The sequence below is a fragment of the Palaemon carinicauda genome, chromosome 7 (assembly GCF_036898095.1).
Source record: "Palaemon carinicauda isolate YSFRI2023 chromosome 7, ASM3689809v2, whole genome shotgun sequence".
NCBI classification, from domain to species: domain Eukaryota; kingdom Metazoa; phylum Arthropoda; class Malacostraca; order Decapoda; family Palaemonidae; genus Palaemon; species Palaemon carinicauda.
Window position 1 is genome coordinate 46,072,212 of NC_090731.1, and position 12,847 is coordinate 46,085,058.

At 33.4% G+C, this 12,847-nt stretch overlaps 1 protein-coding gene across 1 annotated transcript; it reads right to left on the reverse strand.

Annotated features, from left to right (window-relative positions):
• Positions 1–5,804: 5,804 nt before the first annotated feature.
• Positions 5,805–6,260, reverse strand: LOC137644272 (general transcription factor II-I repeat domain-containing protein 2-like). The gene has a single exon (XM_068377266.1). It carries the CDS (start codon positions 6,258–6,260, stop codon positions 5,805–5,807), a length of 456 nt encoding a protein of 151 aa, XP_068233367.1.
• Positions 6,261–12,847: the final 6,587 nt, after the last annotated feature.

Below are 12,847 nucleotides of genomic sequence, written 5' to 3' on the forward strand. Positions count from 1 at the left end.
ATGGCACCTGTCAGCAGTTCATATACAATTCATCCACAATGTGACAGTGAATGCTCTATTTCAATTCAAGCCGATAGTTGGAATGGTCCATGGACGCAGACCTATTCCCTCCCAGATGGGAACAAGTCCCGGAACTGCAGATCAACCTCTTCATCACGAGCGTCTTCAAGAAACTACCTCGATATGTAACCCCATACGAGGATCCTCTAGTGGGGTTGATAGACGGCATGTCTCTGGTATGGAAGGGATAGACTCAGGTATGCCTGTTCATCCCATCCAATCATCTGCTGAAGGTCCTCAACAGGCTCAGATACTTCTAAGGGGGAGTAGCTCTTTTGGCTCCCAAATAGCCCAAGAGCAATCTGTCCTCCTTAATGAAGGAACTGAAGCTGAGGCTGGCCCTAGTTCTGAACCTAGGTCTATTTCAGAAGGTTCAGAAATTAACTGCCTTCGTTTTATCACAGAGAACCCGAACCCTTCATTTCATGATTTTCTTACCCTAGCGGCTAGAAAAAGATTTGGGATCTAAGAAGGCAATATAGAATTCTTAGAAGAATACAAGGCTAAGTCAAATAGAAGACAATATGAGTCTTCCTGGAAAAAGTGGGTTACGTTTGTGAAAGCAAAAGTACCGAAAGAAATTTCAATGAACTTCTGTCTGTCCTTCTTTGTCCACCTTCATAGTCAAGGTCTGGCGGCCAACAGGATAAATACGTGCAAGTCAGCCTTGACTAGACCTCTTCTATATGCCTTTCAAGTGAAGTTGGCAAATGAAATCTTTAATAAGATTCCGAAGGCATGTGCAAGGCTTAGGCCTGCAGTACCACCAAAGCCCATCTCTTGGTCTTTGGACAAGGTCCTACATTATGCCTCATCTGTGAACAATAAAGATTGTTCCCTTAAGGATCTAACCCAAAAGGTTATTTTTCTGTTCGCTTTAGCCTCTGGGGCTATAGTTAGTGAAATAGGGACCCTATCCAGAGATGAGGGCCACATTCAGTTCACAGAAGTGGGAGAACTGAATCTCTTTCCTGATCCATCCTTTCTCGCTAAAAACGAGCTTCCCTGGAGAATCTGCCCTCTGAAGGAAGATGTCTCTCTATATCATGTAGAGTGTCTAAAGGTCTATCTTCGTAGAACTTCAGACTTCAGGGGAGAACAGCTCTTTAAAGGAGAAACTTCTCGATCAAATTTATCCCTGAAACAACTAAGGCGAAGTTCACCTACTTTATTCGTAGAGCGGATCCTGACAGTACTCCAGCAGGTCACTGAACTTTTTTCAGTATATGGACTTTGAGCGACTTCGCTCATATACTGGATGGAAATCATCCATAGTGTTCCACAAACACTATGCTAAGCAGGTCCATAAACTGAAGCATTATGTGGTGGTGGCAGGTAGTGTTTTAAAACCTGCCGTCTAGTTCTACAATGAACAGCTAATTGACTGGGACTGTCAATTAAAGGGAGAAGGGGTCACCACTTTTAGGGTGACCTTCTTTAAATAATTGTTACCATGGTGACACTAATTCTGTTCATATTCCCAGGTGTGAAATTATACAGATAGCACTAGTACTGTGTGTAAGTAGTACACATTCTTGATAGGATGTAACTGGTACAGAGATCATGAAAAGAAATTTTACTATATAAAAAAAATTTCTTCAATCTGAGAGTGGCACTCATCATTTCTTTCCTTTCAAGAAAGAAATATATTCTCTGTACTCGTTATGTGTATAATCCCATTGTCATACTACATTCGTTTTACTGGTTAACTCGTTTAGTCCTTTATTAGGAATAAATGTCTATTAGAATATATAGTCTATTTTTTATAGCGGTGCATATTTGCAATGACTTACAGGGGTGCCCTTTTAGCTCGGAAAGGTTCCTGATACCTGATTGGTCGGAAGTATTTTTGTCCGAACACCTTCATTGTTCTCGAATGATTACCAAGTAATGTGAATCGAAACTTATTTATTAACCTATTTTTCTCCATCAGATATATGTTTTGTCAATAAAAAATATTAAAGAATAAATATATTATAGCATCGTCTTGGTAAGTCTAAATTTAATAACACAATCCGCCGAAATCAATGACACCAGCTTGTTTTCGGATGCACGCTTTGTAATTTTGTAATTTTTCACATATTTTAACACAAATTGGGATAATTTACACTCAGCATAAGTTAAACATGTTATTATAAACTTTCTTTGAATACCAGAACTTACCAAAAACATGGAATTAATAAAACCTGATATTTATGAAAACTTATGGGGAGGTAAAAGAACTGCCTGTAACGGCCTGGCGGAAAAACAATCCCTTCTGACTCGTAGACGCAGTTTGTTTTTTCTTTCGTAATATAGTTCGGCCTATTCCTTTCAGTTTAAATAGTCTTGCATTGTTTCTCTTCGTATTATTTTGCTTAGTATTTTCCCACATTCCTGTTCCTCACCTAATATCTATCTATTTTCCCCTAACCTTTCCGAGCTGAAAGGGTACCCCTGTGAGTCAGTGCAAATATGCATCGCTATAAAAAATAGAGTATAGTGCGTTTGCATTTGCCCGACAATTGCCTGTATAAATGCCAGAGTTCTTTGACTTACCAAAGTAAGTATTCCTCATATAGTTGTATGCTCACAAATAATAGATATAAGAGACACTGATATTGATTCAGCAATATATACAAACTATGACCCTGTTTGTATATTCAGTGTATACTTATGTTTGTACATACAATATATGTTAACCTTATGACCCCTTTTCTACTGTCTAGAAGGACTCTTCCCTGTAGGAGGCACGAAGCAGTAACATTGTTTATGATTAGTGATGATGACGGATAACGGTGACGTCATTTGTCTCAATTGGTCCCCATGACCATAGAAATGTTGTTCCAAGGTTAAGGCACTGTTGAAAATCTACAGATAAACTAATACTCTGGTATGCTTCCATCAGGACGCCATGGCTTGAGCCCAAAAAACGGATCTATTTTTGGGTGAGATGGCCATGTCGTCCTGATGGACCCACCCATCTCTTCTAAAAAGAAAAAATCTTCACAGAATCCCTCCCGTTGTACTGTATCTGTAGCACCATGCTCAATGCTACAAGGAATGTCCGCCATCGTGGAGATGGCGCTGTTATCATACTTAATAGTAGTACGAGAACGGGGGTAACCTTGATACGGCTCCCCTTCTATTCTGCCACACCTCCTCGAAGCGTAAACACTATTAGGGGTGCAGATTGCTATGTGGCGTGTCAAGAATACGTCCTCTGATATTATGCAATATCCTTGAGAGAAAATTTAAGGATATTCGCGCCAGGAGTTAGAATTCTGGATACCTAAAGGTAAAATTCTCAGGGAATATCATTGTAGTACATTATCCCTTAGGAAGCTACTTTAGGGAACTTCCATCAGGACGACATGGCCATCTCACCCAAAAATAGATTTTTCGCTTCGCTCAAAATGTTTAACGCCCACTAAAACATTATGCAAGTGAAATGGTGAAAATGAATAAAAGATTTCCGAAAGGGCTTAGTGATAGGAAGATGTGTTATTCCTATTTATGGCAATGTCTTAAGTCAGCATCTTTTTAGAATTATTTTCTAATTAACTGTGGTACCTGCCTTTTATTGATGTTACTAGAGGTTTACTTAGTTTAGTAGCAAAAACCTGTTTCTTGTACATGATAAGGTGAATCTACAAACAACTGATTGATATTCCATTCCAGTGATAGGATACTTGAATTTACGAATCTAACCGCTGCCTAAGTAAATCAATAATCTCAGTTTGTATGACCGTGTACTTCTGGAGGGTCCAGTCATGAAGGAGGCTCCATCATCTTCATGTTTTGGCAAAATTTTGAAATTTTGGAAAATTGACCAAGAAGTATAATTTGTGGAATTCAAGATACGTTGAGAAACATTTACTCGTTATGCATTTTGTAGAGACAGTATGGAGAAAAAGGAGACTTTATTATCGTCATGCTACTCATGTTTACTTTTTATGGACAAGCTCAGTAGTGAATTAGAGTGATAGTCTAGACTGCATTTTTCATTTGGAATTTCTATAATATTTGATTCTTCATATCCTCGGCAAAAGAATTATTGGTAGATAATAACAATGATAAGTTAAATGCATTGCCTATAATTTCCCATTGGAACTTTGTGTATCTTACATTTGATCGATTAATGTTATCACCGTTTTTTTTTATGGTTCAAATTCTTCCTTTAAGAGACTAAATGGGTAAACGTTAGCATTCGCACGCTTCCCTTCTTTTTTAGATTTACTAGAGGGATATAGCATTCCGGTTTCTAAGTATGCCTTCAGCTTTGAGTTTGCTGGCTCTATACGTATGTTATTCATTCCACTACATGCTGAAACAGATTTAGTAGGACTGGTGGAAGGGAGTCAGAAATTGTCTACAGTTAAAACAAACAAAGTATACATTCGTATCACTCAGAACTCGGGTCCACAAAATGTCGGGACTGTTCTTCGGGTAATAATGTTACAACTTTTACATAATAGGAATACAAACAAATGGAACTCTCTAGTACAGGGGTCCCCAACATTTTTGCGTAAAAGGGCCACATTATCATTCGAAATACAGATGAGGGCCGCATATTACGATTATCCTTACTATCGGAGAAAGTTCACCTTTATTTGTATATTATTCATCTTTTGAGTTTAGTTTAATTTAAGAGTCTTACACTCTTATGCCAGCTATTGCTACGTAGGTATTTTTCCTATAAATTAAAAAATCTTAATAGTAGCTCATGTTTTGCTGTCGAATTTGTGCAAGAAAATAATGAGTTATTGAAAATTCTATATATCTTATCTTTCATGAAAAACTTGATGCTTCATCTTATTTGCATGCTTAGCAATATCTATTTCTACATTTGTAACAGAAAGTCTCAAAATTTGGTGAAAGCTCATCAGCAAGCTTACATCTAAGTTTTGATTTTACTAGTTTCATTTTTGAAAATGTTTTCTCTCAGATATATGTACTACCGAAAACTAAAAACATGCGAACAGCAAACTTTTTTAAGTAAGAGTATTCTTCTGGTAGATTGGAATAAAATTCCAAAAGGCTATTGTCTTGAAACGCAGTTTTCAGGGCATCATTGGCTTGCAAATCAATTATTTGCATTTGATAAATTCCTGGAATATCTTCTGGTGATACACTGAAAGGCTTTGGAAACATTTGAATTTCCTGTCTGTGACCATGGAAGTCCTTAAATCTATTTGCAAATTCTTCTTTTAAAAGTTCCATTGCCTTTGTACATTTTTCTTTTGAGGCAGTTGAAGTATTCCTTTTCTCATTCTGCAACACTTTACAACAGGTAAAATGTATAAAGTTTTCATCACTGAACTGTTCCATAAAAATATCTAGTTTATTTTCAAATGCTTTCACCTCAGTAAACATATCTGATACCAATTTTATACTGCCTTGCAGTCTTAAGTTTAAATTACTAAAATAATCAGTTATATCGGATAAGAAAGCTAAGCAGAAAACCTAGTCTGAATCTGAAAATGCTTCTGGAATCTTTCCTTTTTCAATAAGAAATATTTTAATTTTATGACGAAGAGCAAAAAAACGCCTGAGAAATTTTCCTTTGCTGAGCCACCTCATTTCAGTATAGTACAAGACATCATCATACTCTGAATCTATTTCAGATAAAAATGTCTGAAACTGTCTATGATTCAAACCATGACGTCTAATGAAATTCACAGTTGAAACGACGACGTTCATGATATCTTCAAATTTAACAGCCTTACTGCACACTACCTGCTGATGAATTATGTAATGGAACTTCAGAGGAGGGGTGCCATTAGCATTAGCGACTTCATTGCATATTTCTTGACCAACCCTGTTTTACTTCCAACCATGTTTCTTGCTCCATCAGTGGTTACACTTTTTAACTTGGCCCAACTTAAATCAAGGTCATTTAACGCCTGATGTACTTCTAAAAAGAGATTTTCTGATGTTGTAGAATCTTTCATACTTCGAAGGGCATACAAATCTTCTACAACCTGAAAGATTTTATCAACACTTCTAATAAAAATCAGAAGTTGTGCTGTATCCAAAATATAATTGCTTTCATCCAAACTTAAAGAAGAATATTGAAAACTGTGAGCTTTCTCGGATAATGTTGAAAACACTTCGCCACTTAAATCTTCCATACGCCTTGTGACTGTTGAAGCAGAGAAACTTACATTTTGAAAGAGGGACAACTTTTCTGGATATATTTCTTTGACCGTTTTTATCATGCACTATTTAACAAATTCCCCATCAGTAAGTGACTTTCCTTTTTCACATAAATACTTGGTAACCTGGTAGCTGGCACGAACACATGATTCAATCTCACTAGCTTTGCTTTTAAAGAGATCTTGCTGAGCAGACACTTATCATTTCAAAGAAGATATCTTGTTTGAGCGCACATCACCTTGAAGTGAAAAATAATTCTTGTGCTGTGATTCATAATGTCTCTTGATATTAAATGTCTTCAAGGTCTTTATTCTTTCGTGACATATAAGACAGCATTTGAAATAATAAAGTAGTTAAAAGTCCAACTCTCATTAAACACACGACCCTCCTCATCTATTTTCCTTTTTCTAGGGTTAGATGACACGTTTAAATCCTGTAAGAGAGGAATTTAATGGCTATATTAAGAGCATATGTAGATATGAATATGTATATATGGATATGTAGATACCAGTGTGTATAGGTACATAATGTATGTACACATACGTATAAGTGTATGCATGTATTTATTCCGGTATATGTACATATATGAATTTATATATACGTACATACACACACACACTCATATATATATATATATATATATATATATATATATATATATATATATATATATATATATATATATATATATATATATATATATATGTGTGTGTGTGTGTGTGTGTGTGTGTGTGTGTGTGTGTATATATAAACATTTACATACATTTTACATGTGTATATATACATATAAACAAGTATACATATTATATATACGTATACATACATAATAGGCTACATGTGTATATATACATATACACGCCGAAACACTAAATGTTTTCTATTCTGGATGGGACATAATTATACGGTAAAGGTGTTTACAAACATTTTCAAAATAGTTTGCAAACAATGTTTTCTATGTAGGCCAGGCCTTTACAAAATTATTTCTGCTTAACACACTATCAATATTGTTCAGTAACTTGAAAAACAAAGATAAGGATTATAGTACCAAATCCTGTCAGAAAGATAAAATTAATCACAACTGGAAAAAGCATTCTTTGATAAGCAGTTAGCCACTAAAGATGAACTGTGATAATCTCATTTGCTCCTGTACGCAAGTTGGCGTGAAACGTTGACATAATACATATTCAAAACGCGTTCGGTGTAAAAACAGAGATTGGTTTCATCACTTTTTCCTCATGAATTACATAACAAAAAAAAATACACGATATATAGTTATTTACGGATTTCTTCTTAGCACACTACTAGTAACTTAAAAAAAAAAAAAAAAAAAAAGATTCAGCACCAAATCTTATGTCAGAAAGCAGAAGTTAATCACAATTGAAAAAACACACTTTTTGATAAACAGTCAGCCACTGAACTAAAGATGAACTGTGATAATCCGATTCACTCCTGAACGCAAGTAAACATAAAACGTTGACGTACTTGTTCAAATCGCGTTCCTCTCAAGAATTACATAACTGGCAAAATTCATGAAATTTAGGTATTCATAGATTTATTTATTTATTATTATTATTATTACTATTATTATTATTATTATTATTATTGAGAGAGAGAGAGAGAGAAAGAGAGAGAGAGAGAGAGAGAGAGAGAGAGAGAGAGAGAGAGAGAGAACATTACCCTTATATTTCTCTGAGGGCCACTCTGAGTATCATTAAGGGCCGCAGGTTGGGGGACCCCTGCTCTAGTAGGCTCTTGTTCATGTTATAATTTCTAACTTGATATATCATGATTTCGAATACATTGAGCTACGACGAATTCAGAAATTATATTTAAAGATTTAAACTAGAAATATAGAGTAAATATTACATCTGAAATACGACTTTAAGATTTACAATACATTTATTTCCTTTTCACCGACTGATGCATAGCTTTCGGGTACTGTAGTAAAAGAAAATCAGTACTTTTCACAGAAGAAAATACCACACAATAATTCTGCTTTTGATATACAGTAGTATTGAATTTGATTAGATATGAATCGTAATCTAAGATATATATTGACTTAAATGTTGCAATGCATTGAAGGAACACTTAACCGCCACGTGCATGCATGATGTTTTCATAAATGATGTGCTCTGATACATTAGTTATCTGTATAATCTTGCTTTTTTTCTACTCTTGGGAAATCAAACGAGAATCAAGCTATTATATTAATCAAATATAAATTATCTAAATACACATATGTGTTTCGTTATATTAAGAAAATATTTCTATCATTTATACTGTAATAACCACAACTTCTTTATGGGTCCTTAAATCAACAGATATATAGAGCTATTAGAGGTGTAAAGAGAATTTGGAGATTTAATAACTCAAGAACATCAGCATTTCGTGACAAGTTGATTTTCTTGATGTCGGTATCAGAGGAAAATTTATATTACTAATAAATCAAGACTTAAATGCAAATTATTTTTTACATGTAATTGCAGATGCATGTAAAATATAGAATACATTATCAAATATATTTTTACTCAACACACTGGAGGCACATCTAAAATTATAGGCTCTATTTTGAACATATTTTTAACTAACTGTTCCACGTATTTACGAAACACCATTTTTTCTGAAGCGCCATGATTAAGCGTTAAGTCTCTTCTGAAATTGATACATACCGACTGTTAACATCAACTTTTTGTGATAATTGCTCTATTCTCTGATTGATAGCTGATCTATGCTGATAGAATTAAACAAAATGTCAGTTGACTATTTTGATTAAAAGTTCTTGTTCTTGGTGTATACGTCTCTTGCAGCAAGATTTAGGTCACCTGTGTTCTTTGATATTTTTCCTTTTTTATTTCACTTTTTCTTCTGACAATTTCCTCCACAGGAAAGCCCATCATAGATGATGCCATTTTCTGTGCAGGAAATTGTTTTGAATTTAATCACATAAAAGACGAAATCTTATTAAATCTGATTGTTGATGAACCGCTGCTTCAAACCTATTAGCCAACACCTGGTTAATGAATTATATAGTATCCGCAAATGAATTTGACATAAACACAATAACTCTAGATGATCCAATTACTATGTAAATGTTCTGTATGTTTCTATAGTATGGAAGACTGTTAGTGACACGTTTTGATGGAGAGCTGCATTTTATCTGAAATGTTGTAGCAACGTAAATTACCTTGGGTAACAAAAGCAATGGAGTAAAAACAGACATAAAAGATATTGTTCAAATAAACACAAATTATATCGAAACTAATTTTTACAGCTGGCTTTTTCTTAATATAAAGATGTTAATCTCCTTGTATATGTTCCATTATAATTTCAAGTACTGGACGAATAGTTCTACGAATGGGTCGTTTATGAAACGATGGAATAAATAGTTTCTTGCGCGGACCCTAAACAATCATTATTACTAGTATTATTCATAGGTTAGAAGTATTTTCGAGGAGTTTGAATGGAATCATCTGATTAAGCTGCCTAAAATGATAATATATTACATGACATGTAGACGGGAACTGTGTTGACTCGTGACTAAATCAGACAATTCGACGGCCAGTACGAATTCCTTTTATTATATCGATTACGAGAAAAGGTAAATCCTTGATCTATTATTAATACAGATTTTCATTTTATTCCACACTAAATTTCAGGTCCTTCATATTTTGCAAGGTTTCGTGTGCTCATGTATAGAAAAAAAAATCAACGTTGAAAATTGAAAATTTTAAGATAATAAAACCTGTAACTAAGCTTAAAAGAGAGACAAACAGCTCATTAACATATATTTTCTCAAATGAGTAATGAACACAAATTCTTTAAGCTGCCGTATTAAAGAGGGTTTTTTTCGAGTCTGTCTAATATCAACTACCAGATAAATCATTTTCTGAAAACCGGAGAGAAAACTCCGTATGACGATCAGTCTTTGGTCATGGATTAAATGGCCAGGAATGTAAAGGATGAAAAAGTTTATCATTGGAATGAGCCCGAAACGTATCACTTACTTAATTTGAATGGTAGTGAAAACCAGAAACCTGGAACTCTAAGGTATAATGTATGCACATTTCAGTTACTAAGCTTGAGTCATAGGTAACATGGTGAACGTGAAATTGTATCCTTAGCACTCAGCTTTGGTGGTAGAAGTAAAAAACAATAAAAAGGTTTTGGTTGTCCTATGATAGAAAAGGAAGAGGAAACCTTTTAGCATAAAACAAATCCATGTCTAGAATCACAATCATATCATGTACGCGAAATTCAATTTTCAATTGGAATTAGAATAAAAAAGGAAGCAGAAAAGCTGAAACCTATGCAGTAATAAATAAAGACAGGAAAATAGCCATGTATCTAAAAAAAAATGCCTTTTCTAAGGAGTGAGGAGCAATAGAAAATCGTGGTAAGGTGCTGGATACTCTTCGGTAATGGTTTTTTATTTTTATTTTTTATCGCTATTTCAGGGATATTCGTAGAGTTCCATCTTTAAACCATTTCTTTTGTGCAGATTAGAAAATAAAGCTGAGAGTTTCCGAGAACAACTGGGAAAATTGGCACATTTCAGAGTTTCCCAATTCTTCATTTGTGTGTTACAACCAATAATCATAAAAATGCTTTCCGTGAAATAAAATGTGACATTAGATCAGTAGTTCTCACGAATCGCTTTATTTATTTTGGTATTTAAAAAGAATGCTTGTATAATACAGCTGCATTATTCTGAAAAAATTATATTGTTCAGTGGCTACTTTCCTCTTGGCAAGGGTAAAAGAGACTTTAGCTATGGGAAGTAGCTCTTCTAGGAGGACACTCCAAAATCAAACCATTGTTCTCTAGTCTTGGGTTAGAGTTCTCTTGCTTGAGGGTAAATTCGGGCACATTGTTCTATCTTATTTCTCTTCCTCTTGTTTTGTTGAAGTTTTTATACTTTATTTTAATTTTACTGTTCTTAAGATATTTTATTTTCCTTGTTTCCTTCCCTGTTGAAGTCACTAGGTTTATAGCATTCTGCTTTTGCAATAATAATAATAATAATAATAATAATAATAATAATAATAATAATAATAATAATAATAATAATAATAATAATAATAATAGACCGCTATTTACTGAGTGTTTTCTTTTTCCTATTATTACATTATAAAAAAGGATAAAAAAAAATTTAAACAATTTCAAAACAAACCTACCAAATCAGTTTAAGTTACCTTTAGTGTTCCTATTTTCCTGTTAGAACATCAATGAATGTCTTTGTATTTTCATTAGTTAATGCTTGAGTAGTCCCGTTGAAATCTCTGAATTACTCTAATAAATAGCAAATTTAGAAGCCTTCTAAAGATTTTACGATGGAGTTTTGATACATCATCATCAATATTATTATTATTATTATTATTATTATTATTATTATTATTATTATTATTATTATTATTATTATTATTATTATTATTATTATTATTATTATTATGGTCAATAATATCTTTATTATTATTATTATTATTATTATTATTATTATTAATATCAATGATATCTTTATTATTATTATTATTATTATTATTATTATTATTATTATTATTATTATTATTATTATTATTATTATTATTATCATTATTATTATTATTATCATTTTAAGACTATTCTTATCTCAAATATCCTCGGTCATAACATGATAAAAATATATATTCAAATATTCTGTGAAAATGCTGTGGAAAATCGGTTAATTACGGGATGCATGTGCTTTCAACCAGAATGCGAAAATGTTATGTGTAGGCATAATCTTTTAGCAGATAATTGACTGTATACGTTGTTGATTACTACATAAAGCTTCAATTTTGTCTCATTTGTAATGGCAAATAGAATAAATTCAAAGACTATATGTTGTATAATACATCTACTTCGAAAAATAAAAATATTCAAAATCTTTGAGGTTACGTATGATTGGAAAATTATTGATAAAATATATGACTTAAAAACTTCAATTTTTTTCATATTTATTTACTTGAAATGCTGACAATGAATAACCCAGCCCTTTGATTTGTTTCAGTATACTTACAAAACCATAAACTATGGTTATTATTTCTTCCTTTTTTAAAATGGCCTTGTGATGATTTGTTCAACTAGAAATTTATTTAAAACAGATGTACTCCCACATAGCAATACCTAGACAGTTCCGCAAATGGGTGTTGCCGTCTCAGAATCTTTAGCGTCATGCAAAATAAAGATTAAACTTTTTCAAAGGCCACACGTGTTATTCCCTTTCCAGATATAAATAAAAATCCCCACTAGAGTTCCACACGTAAAGAGAAGTGGGAGTTACTGCACCCAATTCAATAGGAAAAGAAAAACTTTCAGGAAAGATATGAGTAAATTTTCCCAAGTCTTGGGCAATCTTTGAGAATATCATCGACGTTGCAGCTATGCAACTTTTGTGGAGCAAAACGAATCATATGTATTCAATAGCATATGTATACAAAAGCACAGAGAGAGAGAGAGAGAGAGAGAGAGAGAGAGAGAGAGAGAGAGAGAGAGAGAGAGAGAGAGAGAGAGAGAGAGAGAGATGACAAGCTTAATTAGCTTTTAACCTGACATGGTTTTAATTTCCCGTACGGAATTTGAATGCCCCGACGGTATTTGGGTCGTAATAATTTTTTTCTTTCCGAAACGAATT

Coding starts and splice junctions, on each gene's coding strand:
- LOC137644272 (XM_068377266.1), bottom strand. CDS start 6,260: ATGATAAAAACGGTCAAAGAAATATATCCAGAAAAGTTGTCCCTCTTT.